Raw genomic sequence first — 23,585 nt, forward strand, 5'->3', positions numbered from 1 at the left:
ACTATAGACCATATTTTGCAACAGAACAGCCAATATGTACAAATTTGCATCATTTATTCCATTTAAAGAATTGGGCATTTTTGAGTGAAGAAGTTGTAGCTTAAAAATTCCTGAAAATATACCAGCTCAGATTTAGAACTGAAAGTGATTATTACCTCAGAATATGACATATGTATGCAAGGACTGTTGTCAGCTATGTTCTCTACTGAGGAATTTACCATCACTGTGATTGCCATGTGCACAGCACATTTGCAAATAACACACATACATCTGCAACAAGAGATAACTTCATTGAATAGGGAATGCAACCATAAGCAGCTACCTGGAGCAAGACATCAGCAGCTCTTCACTTGTGGAAGGCAGCTAATTTCCCAGGAAGATACTTCTCGTCACTTCAGAGAAATGTGTGAATTACCAATCAACCACCTGACAGGTGTTAAAACATTTAAGAGAATGGTCAAAACCACCACCATACCTGCAAGGCTGAAGAGATTACTCAAATCCAAAATGGCCATTATATGACTAAGCAACTGCATTGAGCAGGAGGTTGAGCTTGATGGCCTATGAGGCCTCTTCCAAGTCTATGATTCCATCCAAAATCCTCAAGACAGACAGCCTATTGACCTGTCTTCATAGGATTGCCTTAAGGAATTCAAACTGCCAAGACAATCCTCTAAACACATTTTGGAGATTTGCTCAGAGAAAAAGCTTGGTTCCATTATTTCCCCAAGAGGCACCAGAATCTAGAGAACTTGAAAAGGCACTATGTGGATAAGATTTGCATGGTCCTTGCGAAGGATTTTCTTCCAGCAGCTTACAAAGAAGTAGTTTCTATTGTCCAGCAGGTCACAACTATCGCAGAGGAAGAGGAAGATGTGGGAGAGCACAGGAAGAAGATTCCAGCCCATGATCCTGAGACTCAGCCGGACTAAAACAAGAATGGCAGCTGAGTGCTTTTTCACAATTGAACCAGGCCTAGTGAGTACAGCAGACAAGCTGAACTATCCTTTACACACCAGCCATTACAATTAGAGCTGATCAACATTATACAACATTCCTGGTGATCACTGCTGGAACACAGGACTTGGGAGGCACCTGCCTCCCCAGACAGTCAGTTAGGCTCCTGATACTCCAAACATCAGTGCACTTGCTCCTCCTGGTTTTGAAGTGAGAGAGTTGGTGGCTCCAGCATAGGTTCTGGTTGCATCTTCCCAGGCAGTGCCGCTGACTCCTCTTCCACAGACTGACTCCCATAACCACTGTCTTCCTTCAGCTCTGAGGCAAACAGATAGAGATCATAAGCATGGCACACCAGTCAGGCCCTCCCAAACCTCCTCAAACCTCTATCAGATCTTGACTCTTTACCTGTACTTTGTAGTTTGGCAAAGGTCTCTGGTCTGCGTAGCAACCTCACTCCCTCAACCAGTCCCATTGCATCAAGGGCCTCCAACAGACCCTTAAGGCTGCCACCAGCAAGCTGGGGGGAGAGAGAGAGACCCACTGATCAGAAGGGCACTCTTGGAATAGGGTGAAAGCACAAAGATACAAAGATACAAAGGGAGGCTCCACAGACCTCATAGCTGAATAGGAGTCCCCGGCAGGGGGATGGTGTGTCTCTGTAGGTCTCCACCAGACTGCAGAGACCCAATCTCTTAGCCAATTCCACCCAGTCTGCCCCATGGCAGTCCCGATTTAGGAGCTGCTCCAGACTCTGGAAGGTGTCACTGTTCAGAGATAGGATGCTTCCTGAGACATAGGAGAAAGATGGGAGGCAGAGATGAGAGGTATCACTATTTTGCAGATGAAAAACTATGTCAGTTTCAGCCCCACTACAATCAAGAAGAACAGGATCCAAATTAGCATCCCGCCCTCTCCATGGTCAAAAACAAGTGGGTGACATAACTAATCTTGCATATGCCCAACCTAAATATTATGTCATGCACAGTGCACCCCTAGTAGAACTGAAAAGTTCACCAACCTTGTCTAGAAACAGTAGGCGCTGCAGATCGCTCCTTGTCACCAACCTCCAATGTAGCAAGAAGCAGTATCTCCCGCACCTGTAAAGAAAGAAAGCTTGAGTTAAGAGCCCAGCATCAGGATGATGTTGGCTAACAGGAACTTTGCCTGCAGTAACTGCAGCATAACACGGCTCTAAGTCACAGTAAAATGTAGAGCTAACATGTTGAGGACTACCAGAAGCTAACACTGAGAGAGAGGATGGCCAGAATTGCCTCAGAAGGACATAGTAAGAACCATGCTGATCAGAACAAAGGCCTTTGCTCTACCATTCTGTTCACACTGTGGCCAACCAGGTGCCTAGGCAAAGTCCTCAAGCTTCAGAACAGATGTGTTAACATTCTTATAGACGCTTTCTACAAGAAACTTATCCACAACACGACAAAATATGAATCCACTGCTACATCATTCCAGCTTAACTCATCCACATTCTTCCACCCATTTTACCTACTTTCTGGCTAGAAGTCAAGTCAAATGGGATGTGGCCCCGTCGCTGCTTTTTCCTATGTGGATCCAGTTCTTTGCTCTCTGCAATATGGTCTGTGTATTGCTCAGTGAGTTCACTGGAACATGTATCTCCCAACTCCATGGCCCAATCCTCCTCTTCCTGATCCAACTCTGTGTCGCTGCTTGAGTTAGAAGAGGTGCCCATGATAGGTTCATCGTTCTCACACTGAATGTCAGCCCCTGGAGATGCAGAGTTAAAAATAAGTATTTATTTTGAGTGGGAAAAAGAAAGGAGGAATAACTTGCAGACAGTCAAATATATAAAGGGGACATGGAGCTCTATATTACCTGCTTTGATTAGCATCTTGGTAAGGATTGGAGAACCCATTCCTGCTGCCAAGTGAAGAGGGGTATTCCCGGCAGAAGTCTGAGCATTCACATCAGCTCCCAACTTAAGAGAAAAGCCAGAGAGAGAATGGTAGTCAAGAGGCACAAAAAAGAACCATCCCTTTCCATATGTGCAAGAAGACTAGGAACCCATGATTCCACATTGCTTGAAAACCCCATTTCATTGTGACCAGAGGGAGCAATTTGCTAGTCTATGGCGGGTTACATACCACCATTAAAGTACGCGCAGAGCGTGTACTAGGGTTAGGGAGGTGCGGTGCTTCCGCACCTCCCTAACCCTAATACGTGCTCTGCGCGTAAAAAATGACGGTGGCTGTTGTGCTTCCGCACGTGTCGTGGCGGCTATGATGCCGCGAGTGCGCCAGCGGTGCTTCGCGGCGTAATAGCCACGTCGTGAGAAGGAGCTCAATTTTGGAGCTCCTTTTTTGCTCCGCGAGGGAGCTGCATGGTTTGCAAGCAGCGGCTCCCTCGCGCAGCAAAGAGCAGCACTGGGAGACCACCGCAAAGAGGCGGTTTGTAACCCACCAACAATGGAAAAAGAAAAACTGACATGGATGCAGCCCATTTCTGCTTACACACAAACACACACACCAGCATCCTGTTAGTGACTTGTGCATGCTTAAGTCCCATGTTCCCCTATGAGGAACATTTGTGCTCACCCTGCCTCATTTACATGTGAGTTACCATGATCCCTCTTCACCACAGGAGGCTTACTTGTTCATGGGACTGTAAAATCCCAGGGCATGCTCAACTATGGTTTGTAGGCTACAGAAACAAGACTTTCTTCCCTTTGACACTGGCCCAATCTTATCCTCACATACCTTCTTCATCAGATAGGTGGCCAGGTTCAGGTTCTCCATCTCCACAGCAAGATGTAATGGTGTCCGGCCACTCTGCCACTCAGCTGTATTCACGTCTGCTCCCTTTTCAACCAGCAGCTCAAGACAGGTCGGCCTCTTGCACTTCACAGCAAGATGTACAGGGAAAAACCCTGAGCAGACAAGAGTTAACAATTATCCCTTCTATCCTGTACAATGGGATGATACTAGAAGATAGAGGATTGGGAATGCATTGTAGGCATTGCATGCTAAAGTAAGGGTGTCACTGTCTGGGGAAAATCAACTATGCCTCAGCTTTAACCCCACTCGCATCTCCCATCTCAAGATGTACAGAGAGAAATGCACTCCTGCAGCATCCAGTATCATTCCAAGGGCTTGGTGATAAAAGTCCCAACAGGGTTTCCTTACAGTTCTTCTATCACCCACCAAGGTAATTTGGTGTCTCAAGAAGGTGGAGCGTGTGGGACCCCAAGTGACAGAGGAGGGTTCTTAGCATCTCCTCATCATCCAGCTGGAGGGCAAGGTGAATGATCGAGTTGCCATAGCGATCTAGGAGAGTAGGATCTGCACCAGCCTGCAGCAAGAAACCAGCCACTCTGGGCTGACGGGTGATCACAGCCAGGTGCAAAGGTGTCTGAGGACAGAAAAGACAGAAGGAATCACAGAATCAAAAAGATGCCATAGACGAGTACTTCCTCTGAGCCTATAGGCCATCCAGACTCCATTCACACCAAAGTAATCGTGTACAATAAGCCAAAGCACAGTGTACAAACTGTGATCAGAGTGAAACTATGCACCCAGTGGGTTAGATGTGCTCCTTGCTCTCACCCTTAACTAACTGAGGGCTTACACAGAAGCAATCATGTAGTTCTTCACCAGAAGAAAGCACAACCAGTTTGTGAAATGACTTACTGTTGGACTGTGCTCTGATACCATGGCACTGCAAAAAATTCACTTATAGGAGAAGCCCAAGAAAAAGACTGTGTGACTTTATGACTAGCAATAGCAGCAATAGCAGCTGCATTTATATACTGCTTCATACTACTCTAAGCAGTCTCTAAGCAGTTTACAACTGTAAGCTAATCGCCCTCATCAAGCTGGGTACTCATTTTAGCGACCTCGGAAGGATGCAGGCCTGAGTCTAGCCTGAGCCCTGGCTGGTATTGAATCTTGTGGTTTGTGAGTGAGTGGCTGCAGTACAGGCATTTAACCACTGCACTACCAGGGTTCATCTACCACTTCAGAAACCTGAGAATCAAAATGTAAACACACAGTGCAGTTAAGACAGTGCTGGCGACTGGGAGAAAGGGGGAAATGTGCCCTTGGACACTAACTACTATACCTGCTGCAAGTGGTTGGTGATGTTGATGATTTGTTGATTGGGGATACTGACTGCAACCTGGACCAGTTGCACAATCACAGCTGTCTGCTCATGGATAATAGCCAGGTGCAAAGGCCTAAGGAAATGAATAAGACTTCAAGACAAGGCCCACTGTGATCAGTTTCAGAAACCAACAGTTCCTAAGCAGCAAAAATATTAAGTGTAATCATCATTATAGCTGGAACATGCCAACTTGAAAAAAAAACCAACCCCAAGCCAAACCAAAACTCACCAATTTGCAAGAAGAAAAACCCAAAATTCCCCTACATTTGGGAGTTTTATATTTAAAGAATATGAATTTGTAAGTGCAGAAAATAGTGAGCACCGCTTTGTAAATTAGCAACTATGTCCCATATGAAAATAGGAACACAAAGCAAAGATTTAAACATGCGTCCCTTTGAGGTGAAAGGAGAAAATTCTGATAGAAGAATCTAAAATGGAACACTCTTCCTATAAAAGCACTTTCAGCTATAGTATTGTGTTCAATGATGGACGTGCTATCTTAAGAATATATTCAAACAGCTGACAAACACAGAAACATTCGTGTATGCCCAACATGCAAGAAAAGGCTGAAAAAGTGAACATATTTAAAAATCAAAAAGCAGAGATGGAAGAGAGGAAGGAAAATTAATTCCAGCCTACTTCCAGCAGAGGACTGAGAAGAAACTGGGAGTTATCCCCCACATTGCAGAGAGTGTCAAAGGAAACCTCTCTCCCTATAATCTGAAATATCAGAGGGAAGAAGTGCCAAGGTAAAGACAGCCATCTCCTACCACAATGAAAATCTTTGGGTTCTACTCTTTCCAAAACACACTCACGTGTCTCCATTCTCATCCTGAGAAGCTGCAAGGTGTCTTTGCACAGACAACAGCATACGTGGGTCAGCAGTGACGGCATAGTCCAGAAGAGCCCGAGCACTACGTCGAGCCAGCATCAGCATCCATGAACTGCACTCTTGAGCTAGGTGGACAGGGGAAAACAGAAAACATTACTACGATACTAGTCAGTCATAACAACTTTTCTTGCCTTTTACCTCCAATTCACTATGCACGGACCTCCCTAACAAAATTCTGCCTTACCAAGCCTTATTCCAACAGGAGAAGGGCCAGGGCAAAGTACAAGTGGTCCCTGGTATTTCCAGAGAAAAAGATCAACTACATGATGGGAGAGACTGTTTTCTGCCTGAGACCTTGGAAAGGCATTGCCAATCAGATTGGATTCTATTGGGCATTCTAGCCTGGTTGAAAGCTACTTCCCAAATCCTCATTTAAGAAACCCTTTTGTGGTAATAGCTACCAGCAACAGCAGTGCAGGATTGCCATCATTCTCACCACAGCTCCATTGACACACCACATTTAGACCCTGAGAAAACATCTTCCAAATACTGCATCTATTTATCACTGCATTAACAGTTGCCAACATGGACGATGTTTGCGCAGGTTGAAGTGGGTCTGTGAACTATACTTACTAGGCTGACTCAGAGCAGACAAACTAGACCTTACAACCTATGATGCACAGACAGCAGCTATTCTTCCAAATACTATCCTTCCGAAATAGTTCTCATTGAAAGTTGTAGAAATGAATAGATATATTATATTTTGATTGCTCTTATGTCAAAGGTCAATCAAAAACCATAGAGCATTGAAGGAGAAAACATGGGTGCCTGCTTGATTCTTAAAATCACATAGATTTGGATCCAAAACACACTGCAGAAATAATCCAGTTTGAGACTGCTTTAACTGCCCTGGCCCAGTGCTAGGCAATCCTGGAATTGTAGCTTATTGTGGCACCAGAGATCTCTGACAGAGAAGGCTAAATGTCTCACAAAATTACAGTTCCCAGAATTTCCTAGCACTGAGCCAGGGCAGTTAAAGCAGACTCAAACTGGATTATTTCTGCAGTGTGTTTTGGACCTAAATCTATGTGATTTCAGGAATCAAGCACAATACTGCATATGGTGGTTGGAGACATTGTATTACTGCATGGAGCTCTCAACTACACAAACTAGCTCCTACAGTATATGCTTCTCAAACCCAGACAACAAAGTTGCACTCATACCATGCTGTAACAGTTCTAAATAATTCTTTTCTTCTATGAGGGTCTGGCCCTCATCTTCTGAGTGCTGATGGTCACTCTCTTTCAGTCTGGCCGTTTCAGACATCTGAATGCCCCTCCCTCCTTGGTAGTTGCCCACAGGGTGGGTACCAGAGAGGTAGATGCTGCTGTTATAGGGATTATATCCTGAAGAGTGCCAGGGATTTCCACCTAGAGTAGACATAACAGAAATAATGTTGTCACTATCAGTGGCATGTTACAAAAGGATGGCTCTCTTGTATGGTTTCAAAATGGGTACCTGCATAATAAGTACATTGAGGCACTTAGTGAGGGCATGGTACAGTTTATAATCTCCAGCCGATATACCTGATGCTTGTATCAATCAGTTGACTTCCAGTTAGTCTTTAACATTTTGTATCCTTTCTAATTGTGAGCAGGCCTTACCTGCAACACATTTCTCTTTAAATATAACAACCAATCCATTGGACATATTCAACTCAGTGTATCAATGATCACATGAACAGCTGTAACAGTTATTTTTAACTTGGAAGCCTCCTCCACGTTATAATTCTTACCCTTTTTGCAAAAATATAATTAGCCAGTGGATAGGCTAGGCTCATACAGTTTGGCCTTGGGAAGAAACAGTTTCTTGAGTCATAGTGAAAAGTATGACATGAATAATACTTATCTGTTTGCATCTGTGGGAGAAAACACAATGATGTCAAAAGCAACTCAATTTACCTCAGTTTGTCTAAGAAATAATTAATGCAGTGCACCAACAGGAAGCTGAAATTCCTAAGAGATTCCATCTCATGAACTGCCCCTGTCCTCACAGTGCTCTGGTTATCAAACAGCCAGATAAAGAATTGTTTCTATATTAGTCAGAGGAGCAATATGCAAATGGTATTATGCTTGTGGGATTTCACTGCTATGGCATTTGTCCATTAGTTCAGTAGCAAACTTCTTCTATTGACAAAGTACAGCCTGCAGGCCATATGTAAAATCCTGATACCAACCTTTTTCACTCAAAAATATTTAAGAGCACTCCATGTGTGCTCTTAAACTGAGGGACGTTGCCCAACTTTCCCCAAATCTAGCTACTTTTAGTTTTCATATTTTCTAAACTACTTCCAGATCTGGAGCAGCCTATGGCAGACACTACAGTGAAAATTTGACCCAGCTTGCAGAAGCTGCCCTTTCTTGCACACAATGTTGGAAAAGACAAAGGAACCACTATTTGGGGGAGGGGTGCACTTAAGACATGTAAAGAAGATTAATAAGAGTAGGATTTCATGATGAAGCAACCACACAAGATCCTAAGTGTATAGATATATCACTTAATACTAAAGTTAAGATTAGCCATGCCATTGTATTTCCAGTTTTTATGTATGGTTGTACAAGGTGGACAGGGAGGAAAGCTGGTAAGAAGAGAATCAATTGAAATATGGTGCTGGTGGAGAATTCTGTAGACACTATGGACTGCCAAAAGTCAAAAATGGGAGGTCCTAGCACAAATCAAGCCCAAACTCTTCCTAGATCCAAGAAGACTAAGCTGAGACTGTTGTACTTTTGACCTATCATGAGAAGACATGACTCATCAGAAAAAAGAACAATGCTTGTAAAGCGGAAAGCAGTAGAAAAAGAAGATCACACTATATGTGTAGAGACTTAAATCGAGGAAGCCACAGCCCTCAGTTTGCAAGACCTAAGCAGAGTCTTGATAACAGTATGACATAATGGTTTCTCATTCACAGAGTTGCCACAAGTTGAAGCTGACTTGACAGTAAGTAACAACAACAATTATTGGAAACAACTATACAATTTAAAAATCAATACTTTGCCAAGGCCAGGTGGCATTCATCCAAGATTTCAAGCAGTAGCTGGGCATTCACCCAAATGGCAGCACTCAAAGCACACAGTTCCAGCTTTAGGTTACAGCAGTGTCACTTTAATATCCAATGAATCTATCATTTGCTCTTCAACAGATCAATACCAGCTCATTTAATTCTATTACACAGAAAACCTTCCTCAGAAATATGCACTCATGCATCTTTCCCCTTCTCCCACACATATTTTCCCCAATCCATTCACATATTGACAGAATCATATAAGTATACTCTAAACTTTTAAAAAATAAAATGTTAGCTCCTGAAAGTTGGCCCATTTAAGTACCTATCCAGTCTTACAATGTGGATAATGTATGAAAATATCCACCTTTATTCATTCCTGTAAAAACGTGTTCAGGAAGAGGAAGAGGAAAATGGAGGACTGTTAAGTATATACAGAAAGAAGATTGAACAATTCAGAACAGAAAAACAGTTATGAAAGTAAGTGGGGAGGCTTTTAAAAGAACCTTCATGAATTTTCTGTACAGCAGATAAGACAACTCTCAATTTGTGTTGCCCCAATTTACAGCATTTCAAATCTACCTTTCTCCAGAAATAAATATGTGAAAGCCTAACCCACAGTGCATAGCTACCTGAGTGCACCTGTATAGTTGAGAAAGGTACAACAGCAAGAAGGTAAAAGTGAGAGTATAGAGGGCGAGATGAAACCATGGGGCTGTTGGGAGTTTTGGCATGGAGTTTTCAGTGGTAAGAAAAAGTGCCTGGACTTGTTTTCTTTCACTTGTCTATGTTGGTGGAGTGGGAAAGGAGAAAAATCAGGTGAAGTTTTGGCACTGCTGGAAGGAAGGAGTTGCCTTTGCCTGTTGTGGGTGGGGGAGGAGAAGGCGGAAGAAACTGTAATCCTGGAGTTTTCGTGTAACTGGAAGGAGTTTCCTCTGGTTGCTTAGATGAGGGTGAGCAATTGTAGTCTGCTTTCTTCACTTGGTAATTCAGATTAAAAAGATGCAGTGGGAGAGGAGCCGCCTCTCCTCCTGTTGTGTTCCTTGCACCTATTGCAGAAGATATGGAAGGAGATGTACTATTCCCCGCCCCTCTCCTGACATGAGGAAGCCCGCTGAAGAAGGTACATCAGAATACAAATTTTAACCAGTTGCTCTATAGATGTTCCCCTGAAGAGGAATAGTCATCTAATGGCAAGCCAGTTCACTCCACTAAGCCCCCTTGGGATCAGCAGTTGCTGCTTCTTCTGCTTCCTCTGGAGAGCATTTGCACATTTATCTAGCCTGTAAAAGGTAAGCACTGATGTTTTAGGTTTTAAAACTTCACAAAGTTGGTGGTGGTGTGAGTAAAACTGCTAATCATGTGGCTACTTCAGCTCCATCAAAAAGCATCCCCATAGTCTCCTATGGAACTGACTTTCCCCCATTTACATCAGTCTCAATTATATATCAGATGGTTCCTGCCCACTCATCATCCAGACTCTCGCTCTAAATTTTCACAGCACTTCCATTTGCTTAACATTTTGTCGCTGCAATAACCAAGGCTAGACATTCAGAGTTTCGGTCATTACTAATACTACTAATAATTTGATATTATTAAAGCTTAGCTTTCCACAATTTTGAAGAGCTTCTGAATTTCACACACCTTTGTGAGACTGTTATGCAGCTTAACATTAAAACCCTGTGATCTCAAATTAAAAGTAGCAGGTCACATAAGAACAAGAAGTACAAGTCCACAATATCTACATCAAGAAAAAGAGCTTCTACCTCCACCAGAACCAAATCCACCTGCTCCACCACCAGCACCTCCCATAGATGCACCTCCACCAAAGTGCTGAGGGAACTGAGGCAAGGTCTTCTTACGTTTCCTTTCCACTTCTTCCTTATCTGCAGCCAAAAACATGGAAAAGTTATCAATGTTAGGTCCTGCCATAATGTTAACTAACACGTAATACATTGCCTGGAACGGTTTATACCTTCAACAACTGGGTAGTATGTAAACTGCTTGGAGTCGCTCACATCACCCCCTCGTTTGCGTTTCAGCTGGAGAAACACAGTGACTGGGCGGTCTATCTTCATCTTGTGGTAGGGCGGTGTGCGGAATACAATGGCATACTGCAGGAACACAAGGAATGGGGGTGCAGAAAGACAAGGCACATCACACAGCTAGATCATCCACAGCATGTCTGTACCTCTCTGCCAATACAGCATATGCCAAATGCTGGGCAGTCTTTTCCTTGCACTAACAACCCATTTTAACTGAGTGGGAAGACATATTTTAGTCACATTTCACTCACAGTTACAACCATGAAAAACAGTATTTAAAACAGAAAAATCATTCAAAAGGTATATACAAAAACACTTGGAAAAGATAACACTTGGTGTTTCAACAGGCTGCCAGAAAATGCTCTAGTCTGGGCAGGAAGCTCTATAGTAGGGGTACTATATTCCAAGAACCATTCCTGTCTGTCCCTACTTCTCAAAATTATGGGTCATATTGCATGTCCTCCTTCTCAATGCTGATGGATGGGAGATATGTAGAGGAAAAAATTAATATCTTCTTTAATTATATCAGATCATATAGGGTTCCAGCTCTTGAGTAAGGTCCAAATCCTGGCCCCAAATCCCAACTACAGCCCCATAGAGACAGGCCAAAATAAAGCTGCTTCGGGTCATTTTGAGGTATGGTGTTTAAATGATGCATCCATCCTAAGAGTCCGGAAGCCACAGCAAAACCATGCTCCAGTAGTTGCCAGTAGTCCAGAACAATTTACTGTACTGAATGGAGCTGAAAGGCCCAGATGAATCTACTTCTAGAAATTGATCATATATGAGGAAAAATAATACACTTTTTGTTCCAAATCCTAGCCGCAACTCCCAACTACATCACTTCATCCAACCATCCCTGAAGTTGCCACTACCAAAACACTGCACACAGGAATGCCATTCAAAAAGGGCATATAAATGCCTAAATTGTACCCCAGAACTGTACAAGTCACTCTTTATTTCCCTCCTACAAAGCAGCACTGGCATTTGCTATCAGAAGTAGGTCCATTTTCTTCTTGCTTGCTTTCACTGGCCAAAAGCAAGAGACATAACATACTCTTCCAGGGACCTTGCTAAAGCACCAGTTATAGCAACAGAAAATAGTCCCCAACAATGTGACAAGCAGATATCCACCATTGGTCCTGCTGTAGTAACAGCATCCATGCTCATTTTAACATGAGAAGTGTTGCTCACAAAGTGCTTTGCAAACTGACAAAGGTTCTTCATTAGGAGGGTCTGGATAAAATAAATCTTTCACTGCCAGGACAGGTGGCACTGCTAGATAGCCCTGAGCAGGTACACTTGGTAAGAGGGCAACATTACTCCCACAGTACAAATCTAATACATGTGTGATCAATGCTCGCAAGTTTGTTGTCACTTACACTTCAGGCCTTGGAGCATTCTTGTCCTTAACACACTGAGCAAAATTTACCAATGCCTGGCAGAACACCAAAGAACAACTGCATCAATGGCCAGTGGTAGTCTACCAGTGAGAGCTAGCATGGTGTAGTGCTTTGAGTGATGGACAATGATTTTGGAGACCAATGATTTCAACCTTTCTGTTCTCCAAAGGCAAATCATTTTAACTGTCCCTCCACCCTCTGGAGTGGCAATCTTTGCCTACCCACTCAGATGATTATGCCCTTTCAAGAAGTGATCTGAGGGGAAGCAAACATATTCATGGAGAAAACGTATCAGGTCAAGCACATGTTTTGTAATATGAAGGGCATTAAAGCCTGGGGAAACATTCCTTTTCAACACAGAGCTCCACCTGAGGCAGCCTTAAAATGCATGTTTTAGTCAAGCCACCTCAACAACAGTCCCAAAGCATGCTCAGGCATGAGCCCTGCAAGGCAACATAGTGGGGTTGTGTACTAACAGTGCCCCTCCTTTACCTGTGACAAATAAACCCAGAAATGTTAACTCGTTGTCTTTAAATTAGAACACACCAAAACCTACACTGGTTCTCAGGTTCATGCAAATACCTGTTTATGCACATCAGTAGGAGAGAAATCTCCAAAGGCCTGCCAGCCATTTTCATCATCTTCATAAAATCGTACTTCAATATCATCTAGAGAAGAAGGAAAATATACTAATTATTAGAATATTAGCACTTGTGCAATCACATTTGGCTGGAAGAGTTTCCCCCATTACCAGAACTGAAAAGGGATAGAATCATAGAGTTGGAAGAGACCCCAAGGGCCATCCAGTCCAACTCCATTCTGCCATGCAGGAAATCTCAATCAAAGCATACCCGACAGATGGCCATCCAACCTCTGGTTTTGACCCTTTTTCATCAGAGGGAATCCCACAAGTTACCAAGCATTAAAGATTCTTTGTCTCTATTGGGAGCAAAAGCATGCATCATATGCAAGACAGCTGCTGCTCCCAAAACATACACAAATGAGAGAGGAAAAGACAGGATAAAGAAGACATAAGGAGGCAGGGGATAGTGTTTACCTTTCTGAACTTTATCACACAGCAAGTAGACTTCATCCCCACCTCGTACAGAACCAGCTGTCTTATCCATCCGGGAGATCTTTAGGTTGGAAGCTCCAGGAGACTCTGTCGGGGGAAGAGGGGGCAATTTTTTAGCTGCATATGTCTGAATATAATTGTGTTCAGCAATATAAGAGATGTAGGCTACATCCACACTGCAGAAATAATCCGGTTTGACAGCACTTTAAACTGCCATGGTTCAATGCTATGGGAATTGGTAGTTTGTTGTGGCATACCATCACTCCACTCTGGTACCACAACAAGCTAGACCCCCCAGAATCTCACAACATTGAGCCATGGCAGTTAAAGTGGTGTCAAACCAGATTATTTCTGCAGAATGGGTGCAGCCTTAGTAGAGAGTCACAGTATCAGCTCAGATTTACAACTCAAGTTTTTACAAGATGGCAACCCAGCTTTTATTTGCATTCACCGTTCACCTTTCCCCTTGAGTGCTCTAACTACACACACACAGACAGGATTCAGAGAAGAGGATAACTGGGTTTCAGTTTGTGTCATTTGATGTAATGAAAAACAACCCAACAAAGCTACTCAAGTCATGGACTGGTCCACAAACCATCATTTGCTGGTCCCTGGAGAAAGAATTGTAGCAATGGGCACAAATAATGTACTAGTCTCCTGCATCAGATAAGCTAAAGAGCAATGCTGTGTAACATATGCACACCTTGCTGGAGAGGCCATGTTTGAACCAAAGAATTTATGGCTGTTGCTAGCCACCCGCTATCTGAATGACTGGACTAATTTTTCTTTTCCCACCATGAAAGCTCTCTCACACTAAAATGGAAAGATGGAGGGATTATTTGTGCACTACGATGCCTACAAGATCCAGGACACCAATAAAAATTGATTAGATTCCTGGGTAAAGGATGACAGACTTCTCTTAAAAATTCTGAAACAATAATTGCTTAGTTCTTCTGTCATAGTACAAGATACATGAAGGCACGGAAGAGGAATAATAAGATAAATATTCAGGTCTTGTTTAGCAAGGCCCTAAGTGCAGATGAGGAGATCCAAACAGCACAGGCAGTCCATACACTGAAATTTAAATTTCATCTTGTACTAACAGCAAGGTAGAAAAGAGTGTACAAAATGTGTACTCCATACATAATTGCTTGTAAGGCTTAGGTCTTGATGGGAAAATGAGGCTAGCGAGGAGGTGCAGTAACAGACATCACATGCTCTCCTGTAACTACATGGAAACCTCAGCTTTAAGCAGTTTACAAACAAGGAAAGGTAGACTCACTGCTGTCATGTATGGGGTCTGATATAACTGGCTTCAGTGCCAGAGTGAAGTTTCCACTGCTGTCACGAAGGTAGGCACTGAAACGCAAACGAACAATGCTGAGGTCCATTGTCTTCTTCAGCTCTTTTGCTTCTTGCTCGATCTCCTCTTGCTCAGATTCTACCAAAATAGATGTTGAATTACAAGTCTGATCAGAAAGGAGCTACAGCCATGACTCTGGAAGTCTCAAGTCCCACACAACAGGGTAAACTATCAGGAAAGTTACATAGATCCTCACAGATACGTTGTAGGCAACCAAAGTTAGCATGAGCCAAGTTTACCAATTCTTTTTATGGATAAAGCTGAAAGGGTTTGGTGTGGGAAAACAGAAGAGATATACAGAATATCATATGCAATGGCGGGAGACACAATGCTATGTTCATCTAGAATTCTCCTAGACTGTGTACCAAAGATGTGTTGCTTTCAGTGAGCCTCTGGTTTCCATTCCTTATGTATAAACTAGGAATGAATACTGATGGGAACTTGTGAGCAGCATTCATCATGCAAAGCTTCTCTCAACTAATCAATAACTAATCTGATAGCTGGATGGCCAACAGACAATTCCAGCTCATTTCCAGTGAAGCTACATGACACCTTGTGGTCTCCTAATTGTAACTGAACAAAGGGATATTGGTAGCTGAAAAATACATAGGTAGCAGATATACAGAAAATCAGTATCTGCTTGGGAGGGGGCAGCAGGTAATATATATGCATGCATGCACACACACACATGCACACACCAAAAACAAACCTGGAATCCTAATAGTCTATTTCTGTTAAATACCTAAAAAACATTCTTCTACCCACATCCACTTTTTGGGAGTTACCTGTCAGAGACTGAACCCTATTTCGCATCTTTTGCTTCTGCAATTTCTTCTTGATGATTTCCATCATGTTTTTCTTAGTCACGTGGAGCACACCCAAGTTGTTAAATCTGTAAAATCAACAACAGTCTACATCATTAAAAATACAAAAAGTAAAATGTGATTAAACTATAAATAGAATTAAAAGCCATTTAAAAACATACCCATTAAAAAAAGAAGAAGCACATACTATAAAGCACATAGTTAAAAACCCTTTCCCCACAGGCAGGTAGTTCCCTGACTCCAGAAAAACACTACAGAGATGCCAGTGTAGCCTCTTTTCCAGAGCCTGGGAACTAAGAAGACTTTCTCCTGTGTTTCTGCCTAATAAGCATGTGAGGATGATAGGGTAGAGAGAAGGGCCACCCCTGAAGAACAACACAGAGACGGCCTCATTTAAGGAGATATGGTTTTTCAGATAGCCTGGACGCAGCTTCACAGGGTACAATCAAGACTTAGAACTGCGCCTGGAAACAGACCCAAGGCCAGTGCAGCAGTTGTAGCAAGGAAGTTGTATGCTCTCTCTAAGTAGACTTGGTCAGTAGTTTAACACCAACTCTTTGAACCTGCTGAAGTTTCCAAATACAGTGTGCTCTTGCCTTACGTGGGGATCCATTGCGAACCCCTCCACATAAGGTAAATAGTGCATATGCTTGAGCCCCTTTGAAAATAATGAGGCTCATCCATGATGCGCGGCAAGGCGCGCACGCCATTGTAACTTCCGTCATGTGACGTAAAAGGTGCCCGCATATGAAGCGGGTGCACTGTACTCTTCAAAAACAGTTTAAGAAGCTGTTCATTTTGTCTAGCAGTACCTGTATTGTATCACTGTACTACCTGTAGGCTTCTGTTATTTTGTATTTCCATATGTGCTTTACCGTATTACTCTGTTTCATTAATACTTTGTTGATAAATTTGTTTGGAGTTTTGTCCTATACAGATAATGCCATCAGCTGAGAACAGAAGCAGCATGACCTGTTGCTCAAGAAGACCATTCACTTATAATGCTCTCAGTCCTCATGGTGAAGTTTTTGCAAGGAATCAAGTCTAACGCACAAAAAGCTACAGCTGCACGGGAGGTGCCAGAACACCATTTTGTTCTGTTTAACTTAACAACATAAAAATACTGCTATGAAACAAGTCTTGTCCTCTGCAACACTGCACCTATGCCACTGGCTCATACATACTGTGCAGTCATGTCCTTCGGGCCCACCGTCACAATGCAGTTGCCATCATCGCCGCACTGCTTTCCGACTAGACTATGGGCATGCACCTGCGGAGGGTCAGTGTGAGTCACCAGGTCCACTTCTATCCTAGCCAGTCCAACATAATTAGAAATCTGGAAATGAAATGGGATAAAATAAGGCCCAGAAGAGTAATGCCATATTCTAATAGAGGGAAGATGGTCTTTCTTTAAAATGTACATCCTCTTAGATCTTTTGAACTCTTTCCTTAGAACTAACAGCAAGAACCTAGTTTTAAATTGTTATTGATATTACTGACAGTTACATCACATTGCAATATCATTTTTTGTACCTTTTTCTCTACTGTATGCTTATCTGGTGTTCTTTGTCAGCTACTTTAACTCCCAATTCAGTGAAAAAGGTGGGATAGGAATAAAGGAAATTATGATGGTGATGATGGGCCAACTGAGATGAAACACTGAAATGGTTTAGCAAAAGTGTAGGAGAACTTCACAGTTTTGGGGGCACACCCTACAGTCTCGCAACCACCAAAAATATGTGCTGCTTCTGTTTCCATTGCCGAAATCTCAGCAATTTTTTTGAGGAACATTGTTTCAAATCTATTTTTATTCCCAACTATTAAATTCCCAAATATTCGATTCTAGTTGGGACTGACAATTAAATTGAAGCTATAGTGCATAAGGATCTGGCACCCTGTTTCCCAGCAAAATCATACTCCTAAAAGCCAGATGGGAGGTGATTATTTTGGGAACGAAGGTACTTATTTCCCATGCATCGTTTTCCCTGCAAAATCAGTGTGTCTTGTTAAGAAAGGGGGAAATGTTTGGGGGAATGAATGAAGGGAACAGGTTGGCCACTTGGGATTTAACACTATATGAAAAAACCAAGCCAGCCCGAAGGCTCATGGAGTTCACCTCCTCTGATATGAACGCAAGGAGTTCAAAATCTTTTTCTCATTTTTGGTTTAACTGCAGCTTAATTTATCATCTGAACTTGGAAAAAATGATTTCTCTTACATATGTGTCAGAGAAGCAACTCCAGCTTTGAATAAAAATTTACCAATCTGCCTTACTCCCACTAAGCGTAGTTAAGACCAAACATAAGGCACTGGCTGCATCCATATGTAATAATAGACCATGAATTCTGACTTAATAAGTCACAATGTGAACTAGCATAATGCTGATGTACCCAGCCCCTATGGTCCTCCACCATACAAGGTAGAAAGGGATAGTTTAGTGCAGTGTCAAAACCAGGATAATACTTCATTACACCGAGACAAGGCAGCTTTAAACTAGGGCTTCTTGTTTACTTACAAATCCTAGTTGGGATGGAGGCACAAGAACCTATAGATATCATACTAAGTTACCCTGTCTGGTTTGTTTACTCACAGAGTAGAAGTGGATACAAGCTCCGTGCTCATCCACATTGACTTATCATTATTTACTGCATTTACACGCCACCTTTCTATCACAGAATGGCAACTGGGACAAATAGAACCACTATCCCACACTTTCCAAAGACAACTGTACCCATGTCCCTACTTTCAAAGGGGGAAAAACCCCTAAAAATCCCATTGCTCATCAAACCACTGAGCCTTCAAATTACACCCATCCCTCCATATTTGCGGCTTTGATATTTGCAGATTTGGTTATTCATGGATTTGATTAATATGGTTTCTCTGGGAATATCTACGTCCTCCAGCACAACTCTATGGTCAACTTTAACTAAAAGTTGCACTGAAAGACCTAGAGAGAATACTCTACTAGGCAGTTGTAGCTCCTCCGGTGCAGTTCTATGGTCAGTGTCTGTCGGACATTGACCACAGAGTTGCACTGGAGGACTAAGAGATTCCTAGAGAGGTGTCCTCTCAGGTAAAAACATGGTGTTTTTGTTATTTGCTGTTTTTCCACATTCACGGGAGTCTTATGCCCCTAACCCTAGTGAATATGGAGGGACAGTTAGTCCTTTCCCCCTGTCTTCTATCCTCTGCCACAAGCCTTGCTCACAACCTTCTCTTACTTCCAATTACTGTATAAGTCGAGGACAGGTTTGGGGCCAAAATTACAGATTTTGATATGACCCATGGATAAGTCAAGGGTAAAACTTAGGGGCATGTAATGAAGGATGTAAAGGACGAAGCAAAGGAAAACAATGCCAAAGAACTTGCAAAATTCCAGCAGGCATAACTATTTGTGCTCATCCTAAAGGCTGGATGGATGCGAGAGTAGAGGGAGGTCAGTGCTTCCAGGGCAGACTAAACTCTTGCCTTTCACCATATATTTATATATAATATGAGTTAAAATACAGTACTTACATTGACCCGTGAATATGTCAACTCGGGTTTTTTGAGTCAATTTTTAAACTAAATTTCTAGACTTATACATGAGTATATATAGTACTCTTTCCCAGTCTACTGTCTGCTGAACTATCTATCACCCACCTTGATTCAGTGCATCTTTGTACTCTATGCAAGGGGGTGAAGCAACAGTAAGAGAAACTGAAAAGAATAAATCACCAAGAACAGATGATATTCCAATTGAACTGCTACAATCCACTCGGAGAGAACCAACTCTAGTGATAACTAAAATATGACAACAGACTGGAAATTATCAATACAAATCCTAATCCACAAAAAAGGAGACACAAAAGATTGCAGCAATTATTGGACCATAGCACTGATTTCTCATGTAAACAAAATTATGCTCAAAATTGTGCAACATAAGACTCCAATCATAAGTGGAAAGAGGTCCCAGAGATCCAAGCAGAGTTCAAGAAAGGAAGAGTCACTAGGGACCACACTACAAACATACAACAAGGAATTCGGGGCGGGGGGGGATCAACCTGTGCTTTATGGATTACAGCAAAACATTTGACAGTGCAGATCACAAAAGGCTATGGATGGCTCTTAAAGACATGTAAGTGCCACTGTATCTGATAGTCCTGATGAGAAATTTGAACTTAGGACAAGAGGTTACTGTTAGAACAGAATACTGTATGGAGAAACAGAATGGTTCCCAATTGGAAAAGGCTGCATTCTATCACCATACATGTTCAACTTGTATGCAGACAATATTATACAAAGAACAAGTCTAGACTCAGAAGGAGGAATAAAGACAGGAGGAAGGAATATCAACAATGCAGATAATGCTGTACTACCAACAGAAAGCATCACAGACTTGGAACAATTATTAAGGAAGGTCAAGGAAGAAAGTTCAAAGGCAGACTTACTGCTGAACATAAAGAAAACAAAAATAATGACCACAGAAAATCTACATGAATTTAGCCTAGACAATGAGGAAATTAAAAAAGTTAAAAGATTCCCATACCTTGGATCAACCACTGTTTGGAACGGAGACTGTAGTCAAGAAATCAGAAGAAGATTAGGAATGGGAAGGGCAGCTCTGAAAGATCTAGAAAATATCCTAAAGAGTAGACATACAACTCAGCACTAAGGTCAGAATGGTAAAAACCATCGTATCACCATTTATGGATGTGAAAGCTGGACAATGAAGAAAGTGGATAAAATGAAAATCAATTCATCTGAGATGTGCTGGTAGTGAACAGTGCTGAGGATTCCCATGGACAGACAAAAAGACAAACAAATGTGTCCTTGAACAGTTCCAAGCGTGAAATCTCCCTGGAAGCCAAGATGATGAAACTGAGGATGTGTATTTTGGCCACATCATGAGAAGGTGTGTTTCATTAGAAAAGACAATAACGTTAGGAAAGGTAGAGGGCAGTAGAATAAGTGGAAGACCACACATTAGTTGAGCAGGCTCAATTAGAGAAGTCATGGGTTGAAATTGACAGGCCTTAAGCAGAGTAGTGGCAGACAGGAGGTCTTAGAGGTGTCTCATTCACAGGGTCATCATGAGTTGGAATCAACCCAAGGGCAGTTAACAACAACATCTATTAATTAGAAAACCTATTATGAATAGCTAGGACAGCTGTCTGCTTCTTGTAGTAGAGTTGTAGAACAAATGATTTTTGGAACCTCACCTCTTAAAATATTCCAAGCAATATGATGCTCACCTTGACAGTGGGATAGGTCTTGTGTCCCTTCTCACTAGAGGCTCCAGGTAGCCCACCATGTGAAGGCCCTTCACAGCCATATCGGAATCGGAAACCTCGCTGTCAAAAATCGTAATAAAAATAAGTATCAGAGGGGCAATTTCAGCAAACCAAGCTGTCAAGAATGCTTGTCTGTGACAGAATATAGATGAGGCATCCAAATTACTTACCTGCTTTGGCTGTTCAATGATAGTGAGGTATGGGCCTTCAACTGAGGATTGAAAAAAGAAAGAACGTATCTTGAATGGGCCACTATTGTAGATGGACACAGACCCATGTGATGTAGTCAAATGATACTGTACTGCCATCATCCAAAATATATGTGGAACTGAAACCACCCTTCTTCCCACAACCTTGAAGGATTCTTATATCATCTGTAATTTACTGACCCTAGGATATAATTTCACCTACTGCTCCTTACCTGTCTCCATATGCAACTCCTTCTGCTCAATCAAATGAGAGCCGAACTGGAAATCATCATAGTCTAACCCATCCAAACACTGCATATAGAATTGAATCAGGAAAACAGTAAGATTTCACTTAGGAAATACATAAACACTATATGAAGGCACATAGTATAAACAACTTCAAATAATAATTTAGTGGGAATATATCAGAAGCTATTAACATGGGCTACACGAAACCTCTACTAGCAGATACCGGGAACAAACAATACATGAGAATATCTAAGGCAGTGGAGGGTTTACAACACTCTTAACTGCTCATTCCCCATTTCAGTGAGGAATGCCTCTGGGTGGATCTACACTACACCATTATATCAGTTTCATATCACTCTAATTGTTATTGCTTCACCTGAAAGAATCCTGGGTTACAAAGTTTGGTGAGGTACTTAGAATTCTCTGGTACCTACCAGAATATTCTAAATACCTCAACAAACTACAAATCACAGGATTCCATAGGATGGAACCAAGATACTAGTTTTAGTATTAATTTTTGTATCTGCAAATGTAGATGTAACTTCTCTTACAGCTAGTAATATAATGGTGAGGAAAATGCGGCCCCCAGTCTTCCCAAGTTACCCCCAAAGCCCCTTTGAGGAACAGGAGATAATTTTTCCAAATCTTGCAGGGGGAGGTCATTTTAGGAGGTCTATGGCCTCTCTTGGACCTAAAATGGCCCAGAATAAGGAGGTAATGCTGTCCAGTGAGCAGAGGGGGGCAAAAAGGAATAAAACTGCATGGCGCAGCCCTCCAGAGTCTGATGCGAGGTACAACTGCACCCCTAATCCCCAACTGTTTCTCTCTTCTGTGCTGAAATTTACATTTAAGTGTTAGTCATACATCATCTTTGTGTGTTAACAAGAACAGGCAGTGGTGGCTTTGCTCAGACCCTTGCCCTCCTCATGTGGAGCTCAATAGGTCTGGATATGGAAGAGGCAGCAATAGTGCACCCCTTTCTCACATTTAAGGTACACAATGCCTCACTAGGACTCTACAGTGTGTAAGAATGACCCTCCCGAAAGATTGTCAGCAAAAGGTGACCCCACAATACCTCCCAACTGTAGGGAGGCCCAAAAGAGCACTAAATAGCATAGGAGGCAGACCCACCTTCAGTACTCAGGGAAAGCGAGGATCATAAGGGAAAACTTGCCTTTAGGGAAACATTGGAGGATACTTGCCCACAGAGAATCATTGGGGGAACATTTGCCCATAGGGAAAGATAGGGGATTCTCTATGATTCACACTAGCCCACACAGAGTGATCCAAACTCATTACTATAGCTCCTTCTCTATGGTCAGATAGGTATCACAGGCAAACAAGAGCAGAGTGGTTCTGAATTAGTTTATTTCTAGTGGCGTACTTTCCTATCATGTTTTTTGAATTATTATGCCAGTGCTTGTTGGGACCACAAAATAAAAATGGCAGACTAGGCAGAAACCTGTTTTAAGCCATTTAAAAGGATTTTGTCCGATAAGGAAAGCCATCTTTCATGTCAGTGCCTCTTAAGAAGTTGGGAGTGAGGGGAGACCTGTTAGAATCTGATAAAAGCTAAAGAAAAATGCAACTAAACACAATTTCCAAAATAATAGCAAAAAATCATGGGACAAACTGAAACAAATGACAGTACTTGCTCATAGGGAAACCATACTTGCCCATAGGGTAACACTGGCGGGATTCAGAGCGCCCTAAAGTGTGCCCTCATCACGTGCTAGGGGTTGGCCCAATACGGGCCTCACCCCTAGCACGTGACGCGGGTGTCAAAATGGCAGCGCCCTGTACACATTTTGACATGACGGGCGCCTAACATCTGCACGTCCTGGCGTCATTGTGATGCCACGACTGCACAATTGGTGCACAATCGTGCTACAGAAAAAACCCGCTTTTTGCGGGTTCTTTTTGCTCTGCGGTGAAGCCCCGCGGTCTGGAGGCTGCGGCTTCCCTGCGGAGCAAACCAGGGCAGCGGTAGACTGCCCTTTTTGGGCGGTCTGTATCCCGCCATTGAATACTTGTCCAAGGTTTCCCGATGGGCACGTATTCCCCTATGATTCTCTGTGGGCCAGTGTTCCCCTATCTTTCCCTATGGGCAAGTATCTTCCAACATTTCCCTATGGGCAAGTATCTTCCAACATTTCCCTATGGGCAAGTATC

General features: G+C 42.5%; 1 protein-coding gene across 3 annotated transcripts in view; it reads right to left on the minus strand.

Moving 5' to 3' along the window:
- Window positions 1–33: 33 nt before the first annotated feature.
- NFKB2 (nuclear factor kappa B subunit 2) overlaps window positions 34–23,585 on the minus strand; it is a 27,937-nt gene continuing 4,385 nt past the window's right edge. For 2 of the 3 annotated variants that reach the window (XM_042456457.1, XM_042456459.1), the window contains exons 3-23: window positions 21,398–21,476; window positions 21,147–21,187; window positions 20,938–21,036; window positions 16,888–17,039; window positions 15,665–15,771; window positions 14,799–14,957; window positions 13,499–13,603; window positions 13,024–13,109; window positions 10,969–11,107; window positions 10,760–10,879; window positions 7,150–7,356; window positions 5,910–6,051; window positions 5,053–5,167; window positions 4,137–4,344; window positions 3,693–3,862; window positions 2,812–2,914; window positions 2,468–2,703; window positions 1,979–2,057; window positions 1,574–1,746; window positions 1,366–1,477; window positions 34–1,275 (exon numbers count right to left, since the gene is read on the minus strand). In XM_042456457.1, coding sequence (XP_042312391.1) covers window positions 1,139–1,275; window positions 1,366–1,477; window positions 1,574–1,746; window positions 1,979–2,057; window positions 2,468–2,703; window positions 2,812–2,914; window positions 3,693–3,862; window positions 4,137–4,344; window positions 5,053–5,167; window positions 5,910–6,051; window positions 7,150–7,356; window positions 10,760–10,879; window positions 10,969–11,107; window positions 13,024–13,109; window positions 13,499–13,603; window positions 14,799–14,957; window positions 15,665–15,771; window positions 16,888–17,039; window positions 20,938–21,036; window positions 21,147–21,187; window positions 21,398–21,476 — 2,769 coding nt within the window. In that variant the 3' untranslated portion in view covers window positions 34–1,138. The remainder of the gene's footprint in view (window positions 1,276–1,365; window positions 1,478–1,573; window positions 1,747–1,978; window positions 2,058–2,467; window positions 2,704–2,811; window positions 2,915–3,692; window positions 3,863–4,136; window positions 4,345–5,052; window positions 5,168–5,909; window positions 6,052–7,149; window positions 7,357–10,759; window positions 10,880–10,968; window positions 11,108–13,023; window positions 13,110–13,498; window positions 13,604–14,798; window positions 14,958–15,664; window positions 15,772–16,887; window positions 17,040–20,937; window positions 21,037–21,146; window positions 21,188–21,397; window positions 21,477–23,585) is intronic. The other variant, XM_042456458.1, reaches the window with a different exon arrangement.

Source organism: Sceloporus undulatus, chromosome 3 (genome assembly GCF_019175285.1).
Source record: "Sceloporus undulatus isolate JIND9_A2432 ecotype Alabama chromosome 3, SceUnd_v1.1, whole genome shotgun sequence".
Classification (NCBI taxonomy): domain Eukaryota; kingdom Metazoa; phylum Chordata; class Lepidosauria; order Squamata; family Phrynosomatidae; genus Sceloporus; species Sceloporus undulatus.